Source organism: Microcebus murinus, chromosome 3 (genome assembly GCF_040939455.1).
Source record: "Microcebus murinus isolate Inina chromosome 3, M.murinus_Inina_mat1.0, whole genome shotgun sequence".
Classification (NCBI taxonomy): Eukaryota; Metazoa; Chordata; class Mammalia; order Primates; family Cheirogaleidae; genus Microcebus; species Microcebus murinus.
Genome location: NC_134106.1, coordinates 41,528,931 through 41,546,901, shown reverse-complemented (window position 1 = coordinate 41,546,901; position 17,971 = coordinate 41,528,931). Strand labels below are relative to the sequence as shown.

General features: G+C 38.8%; 1 protein-coding gene across 32 annotated transcripts in view; it reads left to right on the top strand.

Annotated features, from left to right (window-relative positions):
- The window catches only part of NRXN1 (neurexin 1), a 1,076,423-nt gene that overhangs the window by 511,534 nt on the left and 546,918 nt on the right, over positions 1–17,971 (top strand). For all 32 annotated transcript variants that reach the window (XM_076000756.1, XM_076000755.1, XM_076000761.1 and 29 more), the window contains 2 exons: positions 1,150–1,531; positions 2,716–2,906. In XM_076000756.1, the coding sequence (XP_075856871.1) occupies positions 1,150–1,531; positions 2,716–2,906 (573 nt within the window). The remainder of the gene's footprint in view (positions 1–1,149; positions 1,532–2,715; positions 2,907–17,971) is intronic.

The following is a 17,971-nucleotide window of genomic DNA, read 5'->3' as shown; positions in this document are numbered from 1 at the left end:
GGAGTGAAAAACTGGCATTGATAAAAGTTCCATATATTTATGTTGTGCTTTACAATTTAGAAAACAAGTTTACATCTTTATTTATTTTACTTTCAAACTTGGAGGCATGTACAATTATTCTGGATGTAAAGATGGGGCTAGGTTGGCTTTTAATGAGTTTGACATAGAAATATGGTGAGATGGGGAGGAATGACGGTGGAGTTTAGTAGTCAGTTGTTCAATAAATCTGTAGCTAAGCTTCACACTAGGGTGTTTAAAGAAGATATGCCTTGTGGCAATGTGGGCTAATTTTACTGGTATTATCAGAATTGGGCATGCCTTGAATTAGTGTATTGTGTTCAATGTAGTTATCCAAAGCATAGTGTAAGGAAAATGGCATAGGTCCAGAGATCAACAGAATTTCTAATATATTTGGGAGACTAATGGGAACAACGACTATAGACATTATTCAGCACAGAAAAGGGAAAGTGAAAAGCATATATTTAACTTCAAACTCATTTTCATGGTTCATTATTGGAAGAATAGGCAGCAGCACAACACTCCTTTATTTCTATTGGATACAAGAATATATATAGTCACAATTTTTTCCTGGAAGAACATTTTATATATTATAAATTAACTATATATAAATTGCATAGTTAATTGTAAAATTATATATTATATATGCTTTTATATAATATATACATATAAATTTATACGTAAATTATATGTATAAAATATGACCTAATCATGAAGCTGGGATATAGCACTTTACTGGGATGATTCAGAATAGTCACTGCTGCCAACCATCTGTCCATCTATCCTTCCCTTCCTCCCTTTCTCCTTTCCTCTTACCCTTTCCTCACTCCATTCCCATCTTCCTTCCTTTTTTTATTTTATTCAAAAAAATCCTGTAACTTTTTGTTAATGAGGATGATTTTTGAAAAGACTAAAATTTGGATAAAAATTAAAACCTGACTTAAGGATTTTTTTTTAATGTAAGCCAGCCTTATTTTACCCTGTAACATCACCCAGGTGTTCTTACTATGCGTGACTGAGTATCAAAAAGATATTCTGCTCCTGTATATTAAAATGTAATATTGCTATGGAAGTCTAAAGTTGAAAGTGACTTTCAGATATAAAAAATAATAATAATATCTTTTCTTTTAGGTCAAATGGCGGGTGATCATACGAGGTTAGAGTTCCATAACATAGAGACTGGCATCATCACAGAACGACGGTATCTTTCTTCTGTCCCCTCCAACTTTATTGGACACCTGCAGAGCCTGACATTTAACGGAATGGCGTACATTGACCTGTGTAAAAATGGCGACATAGATTACTGTGAGCTCAACGCCAGATTTGGCTTCAGGAACATCATAGCAGACCCTGTCACCTTCAAGACCAAATCGAGCTATGTTGCCTTAGCTACATTGCAAGCCTACACTTCTATGCATCTTTTTTTCCAGTTTAAGACAACATCACTAGATGGACTAATTCTATATAACAGTGGAGATGGAAATGATTTTATTGTTGTTGAATTAGTTAAAGGGTGAGTGCATGTCAGTTTGATAACAAATAAATAAAACTTTGGGACAATGGACCTCAATTACCCAAAATATACACTAAACAGAATGTATTGGCTTGTAAGGTGGTAGGCAGAGATTTGAGGGAGTGAACAAATAAAGCATTTGTTTACATCATTTCTTGGATATCTTAAGTTAATATGGGTTCAGTACAGTCTTTTTAACCTACATTTCTACATATGAGATACAAATAACTTCGAGTACTAATATACAGGGGGCATTTCATGAATCTTACACTTCAAAATGTGCATTTCATGACTATGCACAATGCAGTTCCACAAAAGAATTTCTAGACGTTTGTAGGCTAGTCTATGCTGAATTAAATAGCTAATTCAAGTACTTGTATTACTTAAATTTCACAAAATCCCATTCAATCCAAGCTCAATTCTGTGTTATATTTCTTGAAAGAATTTAGAAAAAAAGATTTGTGTGAAATTTCCTTGAAACTGTGAGGAAAATTTGATGCATCTTAATTAATTTGAGCATTTATCAGCAGATATTGCATATTTCCAATGGGCCAGATAATGTGCCAGACACTGATATGAATATATACCCCTTGCCACCCCTGTGCACATCTCAGATTTCCAGAAACCCTGAGCCACGCACACCAAATACAACCTAGGGCATACAGGTTAACACAAATATAACAGAAAAGCACTATGAAATGTTTTCTGAGATGGTCATGTGCCAAGCCTCAGGAGGGTCATCGGGGAAATTAGAAAAATCTCTAGGATAGGCAGTAGATTTTTGAACTGGGTCTTGAAGGATGAATGCACATCTATATGCATACATAGTTTTGAGTGGAAAAGGATAAACAGGTGCATGAAGAATGAGAAGAATAACCATTTCAGTGTGCCTAGCAGAGGATGGAGGGATTGGTGGAGATAGGAAAAGCATAGTGAAAAGAAAAATGTAGACTGTGATTTTAAAAATTATGTTCACTATTTCTTATAGTGGAGACAATGAGTAATCCTTGCTGAAACAGAGCAGTGTTTCTTAATTTCTTATTAGCTGAGGTCTTTGTAACTCATGACTTCTATCCAGGATAGAACTGTCTGGAAAAAAAAAAATCACCATTTGTACTATTTAGTTTGACTTCATCAAAAATTCATAAAGTGATGGCATTTCCTCTCTTTCATTCTTTTCCCAGGTACTTACATTATGTGTTTGATTTGGGAAATGGTGCTAACCTCATCAAAGGGAGCTCAAATAAACCTCTCAATGACAATCAGTGGCACAACGTGATGATATCAAGGGACACCAGCAATCTCCACACTGTAAAGATTGACACGAAAATCACAACACAAATCACAGCCGGAGCCAGGAACTTAGACCTCAAGAGTAAGTACATGCTACTGTCAGAGTAACCAGCACTGCACCAGGGGGTCTGCCTTCACATGGGCAATCCTCTGCTTAGTGTGTTTGTACTTTCCACAAAGACTGACCAGAATTTGATTTTCAGAATGTAATTAATAATACAACACACAAGCCTCTGTTCCCCCTTTAATGTGGTAGGAACCTATGTATTTTTAATACCAGCTCAAAAAATTCAGCACCTAAGAAAGCATGCATGATTAAAATTTAAAGAGTCAGAAAAATGTATTATTAGACTTGATATTGTAAAGTAAAGTAGGTATATGCAAATTTTTTGGTCTTCACAGTTTTCAATCAACTTGGGGTTAAGGTAACAAGATACACATGGAGATTCTCCCAGACCCTATTAGTTTTCTTTCCTTGGTGAGATTTCCTAGATCCTTACAGATCCTCTGACCATCAGTGGTCTGAGCCTGGCTTCTCCTCCAGGTCTCCAACAGTGAATTCTATCCCCCATCCCACCTCCTGACACCCACCCACCCATGGGGATACTTCTTTCACCAGCTGCTAAGAAAGTCTTCCCTTCCTTATTAATACTTGATTTCTAAAGTACACAAGACAAAATGCTTGGAAAACATGTCAATTATAGGGGGAAATAACACAAGTTTCTATTTAAATGGGCCTTTGTGATTCACTAAGAATATCCATATATCCACATATCCCATCTCATGTAACTGCAGCAAGCATTGAAGAAGTTACTATTGACATGTCATTCTCAATGTAGGAAATCTGAAGTTTGAATGACTTTCCCAGAGAAAACTACTACTAGAGAGAAAAGGTAAACCCAGTTCTGCCAAACACCCCCACCATGGCTTCTTCTGCTGTATCTCGATGCATTACAAAGCCTTGCAGATATCATTGCAGACATAATTTTGCGTGGAAAAAGCAGTGCGTTTTATTGATGGGATCATTCCCTTTGATTCAAAAGGTAAATACATTGGGGAGTTAGGGCACTGGAAAGAGAAAATTCAACAGAACACTTTTTAGAGAAAAATGCTCTAAGTATGGTGAAAGGAGAAATAACAGTGTTTCATTTCTGTAATTGCAGAATATATTTACAATCCTGGGACTTTATTTGTCCAACACATAAAATGTGTGGTAATGGCCCTCTCCTTTCTTTCACAGTGGGCTTCATGTTAACTTCAAAGAGATTTTGTTTGTGCCCACGATTCTAATAGCTTAGCTCGGAAAATAAAATGAAATTCAAAGGAAGTGCTTTCTTTTTCTTCTCTCCGACTGGGGTGCATGGAGTGCTTTTTGTCCCTGTTTTGTGGGTGACCCTTTTTTGCACGGCAGACTCAGATGGTGCTTGTTAAGGGAAAGGGAGGGATTGTAAACTTCACTGTGCTGGCTAAGTCGAAAGCTAGAGCAAAACAGTGTCCTGTTGGTGGAGGTGAGACCTTGGTATGCAAAGTTCACTGCAAACTTTGGACTCAAGGTTGGAGACTAAAATGGCTGGAAAGAAGCAGTTTGCAATGGGTTGAAGTATGTGGCCTGCACAGCGCTACACATTGAGGGCCCAGAGAAGCAATGCCAGGCAGTGTGTTGTGTCTCTGGATATTTAGGATGGTGTCTCCTGAAAAGTAAATATTTGCTTATTGTTCATTAAAAAATAGAAGTGAGGGCAATCGGATACTGTGGTCCAGGATTTTTTCTGGTGGGGGTACTTACAAATCTAAGTAGCTCTCAGACTTGATTTTTATTAAAACATTAAATATTTCATAACTGGATATAAGACAGACTTTGTCCATGCCTCCCCCAAAAAACACTAAAACTATGAATTGAAAATAGCATATTATATAATATTAAGATATAGAGTATTGAACTCTGACTTAGTATACTTGTGTTTAAAAAGAACACACACACAATTTAAATTGGATGTGAATTTCCCATGTGAACAAAGATATTCTGTACTAATGATTATCACCGGTAATCTTGTGAAGTTGCCAAATGTTTATAGATTTACTTATCAGACCATGTGAAAAAGTAAGTTCCCCAAATTAGGCCAAGGCTGTGGGCTTATAAATCGAGTGTGTGATCAAGTAGCAACAATAACCCCAAGACACTTCCTGTCACGGGTGCTATCAGCTGGAGGGAACTTGGGAAGAGAGCTCGCTCCCGGGCCTGACCTCTCCTGTCTCCATCATCACCACTGTTGGTTGTGTGGCTGTAGGGCTTTACTGAGCTCTGACTCTGGGAAGAGGATAACACGGTTCCTGTAATGAAAAGACTTCTGTCCCAAAGAGATCACTGGCATTGGGGGACAGGACAGAGAAGTGCAGGATGCTGTATAGCCACATTAGGGGCAGTGAAACTAACGGGAACTCCAGGAAGTCTTTTTGAGGAAGTATGTTTAAGGGATATCTGAAGGATGAGTAAGAACACCGAGGCATTGTTTTTCCTTCCCACCTAGATGCCTACTGAAATGGGGGGCAGTGTAGTTATCTATATAGGAGAACTTCTACGTGAACTCTTCACTCGGACTTGAACAGCAGTGTTTTCTTTACATACTAGTCTCGCTGGATTGAGATGCTCTAGATGCAGGATAAATGAAAGGTGACCTGTTTCCGTCAATGAATTGAACCCTTGAAGAGTTAAAAGAAAATTATCAGATTTCTCGACACCCTGTTCAAAGTCATTGTGAACATATTTGGTTCTTCTCAAAGTGAGGCCAACCAACTTAGCTACATCAGAATCAGATGGTGGTGTTCGTGAAATGCATATTTCTGGATCTCAACTCGGACCAGCTGAAGCAGTAATCATTTGAGAGGACTATGCAGAGAACAAGAAGTGTCTGTAATTTTAAAGAGCATTCACTGATCTAGATGCCATGTGTTACAGAGTCCTGAAATAATGCAAGATCCACTGTTTAGGCCAAACTTAACTTACTGTTAAATTTTCGTACACACCAGTTTTCTTTTATTTTAGAATTTGACTTTTTTTTTTTGGTTTTACCAGTCCCATTGGCCAATTCAGGATTTGTGGGAATTCTTTCCTTCTAACGTTACTTTACTTTAAAAAGACACTAGAGGGCAGCATGAGGCCGCAAACGTGCTGTATGGGACTCAGGAGTGGGGGAAATCTTAACCTGCTCTATTTGCAAGGGAAAGCAGAATCTCTTTGTTTCCAGACATTTAAAATTCTACAGTTAGTCTTTATAGTAATGCATGCTTTTGTCTGTGGCTCATTTTATAGGGAGAACATGAGTGTAAAACCTTGAAAACTAGGGGCCATGTATTTCATTCCTCACTTTGACTCCAATAGAAAAGGTCTGAAATGGGCAGGAGTCTAATGATCTCTCTGTGAGAAGACAGATTCCATGCAGGTGACCTTGTACAAATTATCTTTCCTGACATGGCCCGGATTCTCAGGGGGTTGTGTGTCTCTCCCTGCTGATACAGTTTTGCTTTCATCTTTATTTCCCAGCTGTTTTTGTTTTATTCCCTCTGGCTGTTATGTACATGCAGCGACATGCCATGAAAGGAGCATCATAAATTTGCCCTCTGGAATGATTTCTGAGCAAACACAGTTCTATATTCATTCTGAATCTTCTGAGTCCTGCCCCCTCTAGAGAGATAAAGGGTTGGTGTAATTCCTCCTCATGTTTCTCCTTTTGTTCCTATATTTGGCAAATGTGTATGTTAGTCTGTGTATATATTTGGAAGGGAATTAATATTTATTGAATCTCTACTAAATGCTAAATAGATTTAAATGAGGTTATTTTATTTAATCCTTGCAATTACCCAGGGATTTGAATTGAGGTCAGTCTTGCACATTCATTAATCTAGTTCAAGAACAAAAAGAGGGAGGAAGAATAACTCTGGGCCCCAATCTTCCATGAGTACTCTTGCTTAAGGCATCACCTAAACATATTCTTCAAGAAATTGAGGGTAAATAATTGACCTGGTAGGGGAAACATTAAAGATTTGTGGGCTCATACAATAGAGTGCCCTCAGGTGGCCACTTAGCAAAACTATTAAAAAATTAGTACGGTAACTCATTTATGGGCCACATCTAGGTCAATCCAGGCAGTATTTTGTCCTTTTCTCTCCTCCATTCTGTCACTCAGACCCCAAATTCCTTGTTTTCAAGGGCTTTGAGCTCTGGCACTGGCTTTGGATCTTATTCCTTCTTCTCTTACCATGATTACCTCCAACACCTGTCTCTTCCTTAACCATCCTCATATTCCTTCTTACTAATAAATCTGACCTTCAAGGCAAACCACTTGCTATTATTTATCTTGCTACCAAGTCGCTAAAATGTCCCCTAATCAGATACCACTCAACTAGCTTTTCTTTCAAATATATTTGATTTCTAAGCAAACATTGGAAGATAGAGCTCTTGTTTTTTTCTACTTGATCTCAGATCAGTCTCTATTACTCAGCTACCTACCCTCTCCGACCCTGACTCTAACACATCCCTTCATTTTCTGCCCTTTCATGTTGCTACTTGACAAATCTTTACTGTAGCAGTTTAGTGAATTAGATTCTCTTCAAAGTCCTAATCATGTTTAAACATGCCCAAGCTTTGTGTACTCAGCCCATATGACATCTGATAGCCCACTTGTCTTGCCTGGATAAATTGTTCAAACAGGAAACATTCTGAGAAGAGTCCAACTTTGAGCTTAGCTTTGGGGCAGGATACAGCATGGAACATGGAGGGAAAGTCCTGTTGTCCTGAGGTTAGGCTGTAAGGCTATATTTATTAGTTTTTTTTTTTTTTAAGTTTATAAGTAAAAGAGATTCATTCACATTGCTTCAGTATATAGGAGATTATTTTAAGCATCCATTAGGAAGTAAGGAAGACAAGAACCCCTTTCAGCTGCTGGACAATGAAGCCACACAGAGGATAAGAACTTTGATAAAGTAGTCACACTGGAATTTCAAGAGTGACCTCTTATGGTCAGTAAATATCCCTTGAATATACATACATATTCACTGCTCCTTAATTTGTTGTCCCACCATTCTAGCAGCCTGATAACCTGTCTCTGCTCTGTCTGCTGGCACTAGTATGAGATAATCTCTCCCTGCTTCTTAGCTTCCCCTACTTTTGGTTGCTTCTGCCTTGTGGCTTCTACCTGTTGCTTTTGTTCCTGTGTGTTTCCACTTCTGTCTACTCTCCTCTTCATCTCACTTCCCAATTCCCCAAAAGACAGGGTTTAATACAGGGACTGGACCTGTCACCATCTGATCCAAGAACATGACTTCATGGGCTTTTGCCCTGCTGCTGCTGGCCAGGTTTACCTCTGCTAGGCCAACTAACAATAAACACAGAGGTAGATTTTCATGGCTGAAAAAGTGAACTTGAAAGAGAAGAGAAGGAGGCTGTGGGCTGGGAGGATTTTCTCATTATGAAGGGCCCTGAATGTCATGCCAGAGGTAGAGAAGGGAGAATTAAAGGGTTTTAGGCAGGAGAGTGGAGTTCACAGTGCTCTTTAGAATTATTCCTTTGGCTTTAATGTGATAGATGGGTGAAGGCTCAGGGAAAAGAGGCCTCTTTGGAGGCAGTTGCCATAGTGCAGAACAAAGACAATAAGGCCCTCAGTATGTAAAAGTAAGACTTGACATTTTTGTTACTCCTTTTCTCACAAGAGAATTACAGAGCAGTTACTTGAAAGACAATTAGAGACATGAAACCACTGTTTATCGTGGGCCATCTCCCTTGATTTCCCAGGCTTTACTTTAATGCCTTTGTCAGTTTGTTTTAATTCCGCTCTCACTCTCCACCCCCCATTAAGACATCATTCCCTTCGCATGCACAGTTATCTGGGACCTGCTGTCTAACATTTGGTTTGGAAGTTCTTTCCTTTGCTTCTCTATGTCCCTTGGACCAGCTTACGAATTGCAGTAGAGTTTAAATTCTTTATTTCCTACTAACAGCCTTTTTTTTTTGTACTTGTTTTGGAATTTTTCCTACATTAGCCATGGGTTTTCTCTGTTTAATTTTTTTTAGCTCCCTCCAACTCTATTAGTTGAAATTTTTTGTTCCACCATTAGGATCATAGGAACTCAGAACTAGAAGTGATCTTGGAGATTATCTGATCTGACCATTTCCTTTTACAGATAAATGTGCTTAGGAGAGGTTGACTGACACAGTCTTATAGCTAGTTAGTATTGCAGATCTAGTCTTCTAATTCCCAGTTCAACAATAGACCAGGAAACACAAGTTTTATTGCTTATATCAACATCAGTTGACTGCTAGTGAAAACCTGCAGCAACATACTAAAACGAAATCTGTGACCTTATTTGTATTATTGATATGATCAGTGACAGGCCCAAGTAGAGACCAGTAGTGAGTGGGACACCTGTGGGCTCTTTACTTCTGGTACAGCTTTAAAAGCCCCATCCCTTCCCTTTTGCTTAAAGGTCTGGTACTGGTTTCTGCTCACTCAGGACACTAGCTGAGCTCTGACAGCCATGGGCCTGGGTGTCCTTGGCTTTTTTTCTTGGAATAGCTGCAAGGAGGTTGTGAATAGTGAGATATAGCTTTTCTCAGTCTTATAAACCTTTAAGCATCAGCAAAATGTGGGCTACTGGAAAGCTGAATCCAGTGCCCAGATGCCTTTTAGGACAAGGTGACAGGTTACTCTGTCTCAGTGGGGTGGTAATTAGATGACTTGAGCTCTTAAAGAGTCCTGCTACAGAGAAGAAAATATCTGCAAGTGCTTAGAGCTGAGTTCTTAAGGGCCAGGTGATTGCTCTCAAGACCTCAGCCTCATCCAGAGATGAGCCTGTGGTGCTGGTTCCTCTTCAGAGAACGCCAGGAGTGGTGCTGAGTTATCTTCATAGTGTTTAAGCTTCTTGGTCAAGTACTCCCTGTGTCGGCCATCTGGAAAAGCAGCTTGACAACATCTCGCTCACTCAAGTAGGATTTAAACCTTCAGCATTTTCATGGCTCTTAGACCATGGTGGTCTACAGGTGGGTTTTACAGGTGGGTTCTGTGAGTATTTAATTCTCATAGTACTATGCAAGGTTAGCCAGTATATGCTTTGATGCTCAAGGGTTTGTAAGAAGGGGGAGGCTCCTAAGGCTCGCCTGTCTATGACAGGTGTTGGCAATATTAAGATGAAGCTCCATAACTACCCTGACACAGGAGAGTGCATCTGGCATTCTCAGGTTTCTTAGAGCTAGCTTAGTATGATGTTAATTATTATCATTCCTAGCCTGTCAGTAGGAGGCTCCCTTCTCCCTCTCCCACCCTCAGTCCCCACTCACCACCCCAACCACACACTCCTTAGCTCTCTCACCACTGGTTCCCTCTTGCACTTCTGGGACTATAAAAAGACTTCAAACAAATAAGATCCTATGCTAATGTTCTGTTTCCATGACAGAACAGATTATTGCCATTTATGAGTTTAACATGCATGGTCTCATCTATTTTTGAGAAACTTGATTGTCTATGACATAATTATTGTTTGTTCTTTTGCTGGGACATAAGTTTGGATCATGCACAGCAACAGAGTAGTATGCGAAACTCAGTGTCTTCAACAACCTCTTAACTTGCATCTGTCTCTGCTCTTTATTCAGAAATATTATAAATTGCCTTCATTATTATAACTATTATCATAATTATTATAATTCTGTCATTTGTTGAGAACCTACATGTCAGGCATTATGTTAGGGGCTTATATGTGAAAGTATTACATTAGATAAGCATGATGTCTTAATATAATCAAACTACAATATTATTTTTTACCTCAAGCCATCACTTGAAAATGTATTGTGTTCAGCTATTTGTACCATGTGCTGGTTTAGAGGAAATCATCGAGTTCACTTTTAAGATCATTCTATAACCATTTTACATTATAAAACATAATTTTAATTCAAACACTTAAAAATGGACAATGTAAGTTATGAGTCAAAATTCAAAAATTAAGTCTACAGTCTGCTTTGGCCAGTCCCTGGCAGTGGGAGAAGTGGCAAGTTCAGCTTTTGCCTTTTCCTACTGTTATCTTCCCATGGTAAGACATCAGCTGACGTCTGGCAAATCCCACAAGTTCACTCCTCTCATGGTGCTTTCCTGGGTTCATCCACGGGTTCTCTGCTGGACCTTGTAACCTTACCTGCAGAGTGGTGACACGTTCTGTCCCCTCCAAACAGATTCTTAACACTGCATCTGCTCGGTCTCCAGGCCATCCTTCCCACCTTGCTGTCATGCACATGAGGCCCACCTCTGCGCACGAGAAATTTCCATGCATCATTTGCCCCCTCATCCCTGGAAATTTAGCCCATCCCCAAGGCTCTCATCTCTGTCCTGCTGCCTCAAGCTATTTAAAGCTTTCTCAGCAGGTCAGGCACCAGGCCTCCTTAGCCCAACTGCAAAGAACACGAAGAATGTTCTCCAGGAGAACTTCTGAGATCTGTTGCGCTAGGCTTGGAGCTAGAATCTGTTAGCACAAATTCATTGCACAGGAAAAGCTACTTTAAGGATATTTTCAGACACCTTTCCTTCCAATTTCTGACACATTTTATTATCCTTATTATGATTATTATATCCTTGATATAGTTGAGAGGTTCAAAGGCCTTAGAACCAGTATTTTCCCTTTTCCTTTGTAAATCTGGCGTCTGGGTACCTGTCTTATATTCAGTTGTCTGATATTTAGTGTGTTAGTGCTTCAGTCAGAACTTCTGTTTTGATATACTATTTCACACATATGGTCTCTTAATCCCTACAACAAGCAATTCAATGAATGAGATATTAGTGCCTCCATTTTACACATGAGAAAATGGGGACTCAGAAAAGTTAAGTGAGTTGTTTCTTCTCTCATAGCCCCACGTGGTAGAAATAAAATTTGAAGCCAGGTCTGTAGCAGTATTTAAATACTACTGTCTGTATTTGCCAACATATTTGAAGGAATTCCTTCTGAAGATCTAGAGTGAAAGGCAATACTTACTTTAATATTGGAGGGAAACGCCACATGATAAAAGATAACATTTTTCATTCCATATAAAACTTAGTTATTCAAACTTCTACTTTACTACCACATTGTTTAACATTGGAATTTCACCTCTGGTAATTGCAGAAGAACTGAATGTTTCTACTGGCACGTGCTCTTCCTACCCCTATGCCTTACATAGACTATGTATATCAGTTTTATCTCCTGAGCCCCTGAAGTCCTCCTCAAGCACTATGGCCAACAATTTTAATTGCTGCATGTCCTGAATATGTATTGCCTCTGTGAAGCTCATGCTATTTTAGAAGATCTTTGACAATGTCTGTAAAGTTTTTTGTGTGTGCTTTGTGCCACTTTGTCCTTTCAAGCTACTCAGAAAACCACTGGTGGCTATAATCTCTTTTATCCTGTTTATATCTAAGTGGAGATCAGGTGCCACTTTTTAACCTGCATTAAACAAGTCATTATTATAGGGAAGAGTTGTTCTTTTATACATTCTCTGTATACCACTGGTTCCTTCCCACCCAAAATAAGTGTTCATTTGTTTTGAAATAAGAAAAAAAATTCTTTGAAATAAAAGTTATTTTGGGGAAAGAAAGAAAGCCAGCTTGTTATATAGAGTTATGCAAAATTTCAGGAAAAATAACAGGTTTGCACAGGTCATGTTACTGGTTCCCTACCTATAAGCCTCTCTTAATTTCCAGAATAGTCATTTCTAAACTACTCTGCCTATTCTATTTTTGTTATTGAGAAGGGCTTTAGTAAAAATAGTAGAGAGTGTGGTGGAAAAACAGCTAGCCTGGGAATAGGAGACTTATGTGCCAGGTCTATTTTTCTTATATTGGTTTCATTACCATGGGCAGGTAACTTACCTTTTCAGAAGGGTAGTTTGGTCACCTGCCTAAATAGGAATAATAATAACCTCCTTGACTTTTGTGAAGAGTTGTTATGGGGATCCAATTGGATAAGAGATGTCAAAGCACCTTTCACGCCAAGGTGCTATGCATACATAAGGTGTAACAATGTATGTGAGAATCTCTGCAAATCCATGTGCAATCCCAGAGAGTATTACACAGTGAATGGAAGTTGAAACATAAATAACGGTGACAGAATTGTGTGTTGTAAAGGATGCCACAGGAATTTAAACTGGCTGTCACTTGGATAGTGACAAAAGGAAAAACTTGAAAATATTTGTAGCCAGTTTTTACCTAAAGGTAAACTTAAAGATTCAAAGCCATGAGATGAAGTTATCTTGGCATGAATTTATATGACTGAACTCGCACCCCATCTGCCACAGTGTCACTGGCATAGAGTGGCTTTAAAAGAAGATGGATTACCACATGCACCCCATAGCGATTTCACTTTATTATTTTCCATTTAGCATGCCCATCAGGTTTCCCTCACAGTCTGTTGGCCAAATACAGAAATCAAATCTGTCCTCCTGTTGTACGTTTTAGAATCATACTTTTAAAAAATACTCTTTCTTTGGGCAATTTTATTTCAAAATTTCAGCTTGAAACAAAATTTTAGAATGTTGAAAGCATTGTCTGTTTCTGTCCATAGCAAAATGACCATTTTAACTCTCAAAAGCTCACTATATGGAAACATGAAGATCTGAAATCAAACTTTATTGGACCCTCTATCCCCATTTATTAGGTGATATGACATAGCTGTTAGGTGGTATTAGGTTGGGCCATGAATGCACACAGGTGTCTGATTTATCTCTTTGTGGGAAGCAATTGAAAGGTAGCTCTCCTATCTAAAACTCAGATTTTGGAATCATGAGAATTCTACCCACTCATCAGAATTTTGATACCTAATGTTTATGATTATGGAAGTAAACTGACTTTGTCTTCATGAAATTACTCAATAGCATGCAGATGAGTCTCTTACTCTCCCAAGAATCTGTTTGCTTATTTGGACTCCTGCTAATTATTACCATTACTTTTCTCAACTAGCCATGACTCTCCAAATTTTTCTGTATTTTTTAGTAATGGTATTAGCCACTTGCCACATAGAGTGTACAGTGTGTAAGCCAGTATGGATTGAGTGAAAATGGTCAGAGTTTCAGAAGATCGGGGCTTGTAATCAGACGCTGCCACTTTATAGCATCTTAGCCTGAACCATAGTTTCTTCATCTATTAACATGTGTCCTTGATAACCTTTACTCCCTTGTAGCTCACCAGGCAAAAACTAAGTAGAGCAGTACATGTGCAAGTGCTTAGTAAACTTTAGGATACTACACTAATGTCAGTTATTATTATAATGATAAAGTCAAAGCTGTCTTTTCTGGTTGTGACCACAGCAATGCCTAATACTGATTACCAAAGTTCAAAGCCATAGGGAGGCCCTCTCTCCCTCAAACTGGACTCTGTTCATTTAAATTCATTTTTTGTAGTGATTTTTGTGAAATTCAAACACTTTTCAGCTATAACAATAGCTAAACAATAGTTGGACTGTGGGAGCCTACTAGAGGATCAGGAACACCTGTGGCTGGCAAGGAGCCAAGAAATAGGAGCGTGAAACCAGAAGGATTGCAATCCTAGGAGTCCTGGAGTGGTGGCCCAAAGGCTGCATGGAGAGAAACATCTGCATACAAAAAGGAAGTGCAGATGGGGATTAAAACAACTCACCAGGGCAGAGCATCAGGGGTTCACACAGTTAGCCTGGCTGTGTTCTGTAGCCACAGACAATAAGTAAATGCATGCCGCCCTTTGTGATAGTAACAAAATACATGAGTGTGGAGGGAGAGTGTGAAGTATCCATAGTGTGAAGTACGCCTATGGAGGTGGCAGGAGTCAGGTCATATTTGTACATGGAGCAGCACAGAGAATGATGGAATGCAAAGGGACAGAGTGAAATAGAAAGCCAGAATAGGCTCCAATTTAATTTTTTTACAAAGATTTTACCACTTACTTTAACTGCAGAAGTAAATTAATATGTGAGTTCTCATCACCACACATTGAGACCCAAAACTATTTCTACAACTCTGTCTTTTGTCCCTACCTCTTCTACAAGTAAATTCAATGTATGTCAGTTAAAACTGGTCATGAATTACCCTATCAAATTACTCTACCAGAATGAAAGGAAAATGCCATTGCACTGAATTCTCTTAATGAGCTGATGACTTCACCTCTGTGTTCAAAGAAAGGCACCAGACGATCCTCACAATTAACTTCACTCTTTATTTCTCCAGTAAAAGGAACCAGAAACAAATATGAGTGCTGTATGCACAAAACTTTCATTATGTCCTTATTGTTCAAATAATTATTTATTAAATGTGAACTACTAATTCGCCCATTCATTCAATGAGTTAAATAATTATTGAGTGCCTGCTAAGTGAAATGATAATATAAAAATGCTTATGGTCATTTCTTCAAAGAATTTATAAAGTCATGGGGAGATAAGGCATTCACACACAAAGAACTGGGAAAGGTAATTGTCAGAAAGGAGATTCACAATTTTATGACTTCATTTTTTTCCCCCAAAGGCCATTTATAAGAATTTGCTGGAGCCTCCTTCAGGTTCCCTAGAGTTTTTGCTTTCCAAGTCTACAAAGCAATTGTCTTTTTTATGTATGCTGTTTTTAATTAAAATGAAAGTGAGATGTTTAAGAGGCACAGAAAAGTACATATGAATAAACAGGAAAGCTGAGTCAAAGAACTAATTATACCTTGACACTTGCATTCTGCTACTGTAAGGCAGAGCTTGAAGTCTTTGCTCTAATTGCCTTATGCTCCCTATTTTAAAAGAAGAAAAAACCTCCTCCATTACTTCACTTATCTGATTTTGGTTGATGGCTCCCAAGCCACGTCTCAAAGTCCCAACCTCTGTCCCCTAAGCTCCAAGTTCACATCATCAGGTTCCTAAAGATATTCTTACTCAAATTCCACATATTCAGTGTTAAATGGCATTTTATCTCTCCCCAGATTTACTGCTTGAAATTCCCTAGTCTCCTAGCCTGCTTGCCTTCCATTCTTGGACTCCTCATTGTCTTTTTTTTTTCCCCCAGCCATCAGTTGTAAGTTATATGGTGCTATTCACTCCTTTTGTTTGACTTTACTTATACAACATTATATATATTATTTAGTAAATAACTGAGTAACTTCCAGTTGAGTCTAGCCTTTTATTCTCTTTCTTAAATGCCATATTAATTTTGTCTCCATGGTATATCTGGGCTGTTCCCCATGCCTGGCATCTGCATTTATGTCTTTATAAATTAATATATCCTATACTTTCTTTTGGTCACAACTCTTCCATGATGCTTTACTTTACAATCAAAGTCTGCAAAATTCTTAAATTTCTTTGATTTTCTAGGCACATTTATCCTGACCCTGACAATCTGGCCCTTGGGCTTCATAGAGATTTTTTTTATCTCTTAATCTCTTTGTATGAAATAAGGAGATATTAATCAAGCAACATTCTCATTTATGTCACCAGGCTTACTGCTCATGGGTTTCAAACTAAGTCAAAGGAGCGCCTTGAGCTGCTAATAGTATAATGAAAGGCACACTTCAAGCACACAAATGATTGTAAACTAAGTCAAATAAAATAAATGTCATGAAAGACTTGTAAATATAACATCTTTTTGTTGCCCCCCAACTGGGTTGTATTGCTCGCTGCACAGAGAAAAGCCAATACACCGAAACAGTCAGAATTGCAATGGAGAAAGGGTTTAATTTTGCAGAGTGCTAAGTGGGGAGATGGAAGGAATTCTTCAAATTTGCCTCCCTGAGAATTGGAAGACAGGGTTTTTAAAGATAGTTTGGTGGGCAAAGGATTAGGCAATTAGGTTTGCTAATTGGATAGGTTTTGGGCAAAATTATAGGTGTGTAGGAATTATCTTCTTGTGTTAAGCCAGTTCCTGGGTTGGAGTCACAATTCCAGGTGAGTCAGTTTCTTGGTATGGGCCACTCGTCTAGGTGGGTCAACCAATCCACTGGAAGGTGGACCTGGGAGATATCTCAAAAACTACCTTTAACTTTTGAAAAGGTGATGTTGTCTATGGAGAAAGTTAAGAATCTTTATGACCACCAGCTATGTGACTGCAGTGTAGCAATTATAAAGAAGCAAACAAGGGGACAGATGCTGATGATTATCAGTATTTTTAGCTAGGCCTCTTGCCTTCACAGAGTTTTAGGCCCTACCACAGTTCTCGCCTTGCACTCTCCTTTATTGATTTGTAAAGGACAGTTTTATTGTCACTGCAGTTGTACTAGAAACAGGTGACGGACTCGACTTCTCATTCTTCTGTATTTCTCAGTGCAGTCAACATAGAATGAGGTATGCCATAGAGGTGTGGTCCTGACCAGACACACCGACTCAGCCAAACTGGCACGAATCCTGTGCCAAGTACATGCTTCATGAATGCTTTATGTACATTCTTTATAATCCTCATTAGGTAGGCATTGTCAACCCCGTTTCACAGATGAAGAATCGGACTCATAAAGAATTTGACTGGTGTATAATTTAACACGTCTCTAGTGAGACCGCCAGTGAGTGGCAGAGTAGGGTTTGTAGTCAGATATAACTAAAACACCTGTGTACTATTTCTTAGTCGATACTGCCTGACTACCAGAATGGATACTTGTGATATCACTTCAGATCAGACGTGCAGACAACACTCTTGAGAGGAACATAGTGCTCATGGATACATGGTGCTAGAGATAAAGGTATTATTGAGATTTCCTCTGGAAGCCCATCTCCCAAATATTTGAGGTATTCTGGCTTTATACATGTTCTATGCATCATTTGCTGAACATGCCCTGACTCCAGCATTGCCTCGTCAATTACATATAGGACCTACTTAAAGCATATGAATAAATATCAGCCACTTAGGTTGAAGAAGCGGTAACAGGAGAACTTGAAGTCTGTAGGAAACTTGGCTCCTACTGGATGTCCATCCTGGCTATTGCTCATATGCAGAGCCATTAATGAGTATATCTTCCTTAATATGCAGGCTTTTGCCTGCAAGGGCCCATTAGTGCTAATAGGTCATTTTCCTTCCATCACTCCAAGGATGAAAAAAGAGAAGTTGTATCTTTGATGAAGTGGTAATGGTACAAGGGCTTAGACCACTTAAGGGTTTCTTTTGTTCTTTTCATATGGAAACCCACCAAGGGACTTTAGAGCACTGTT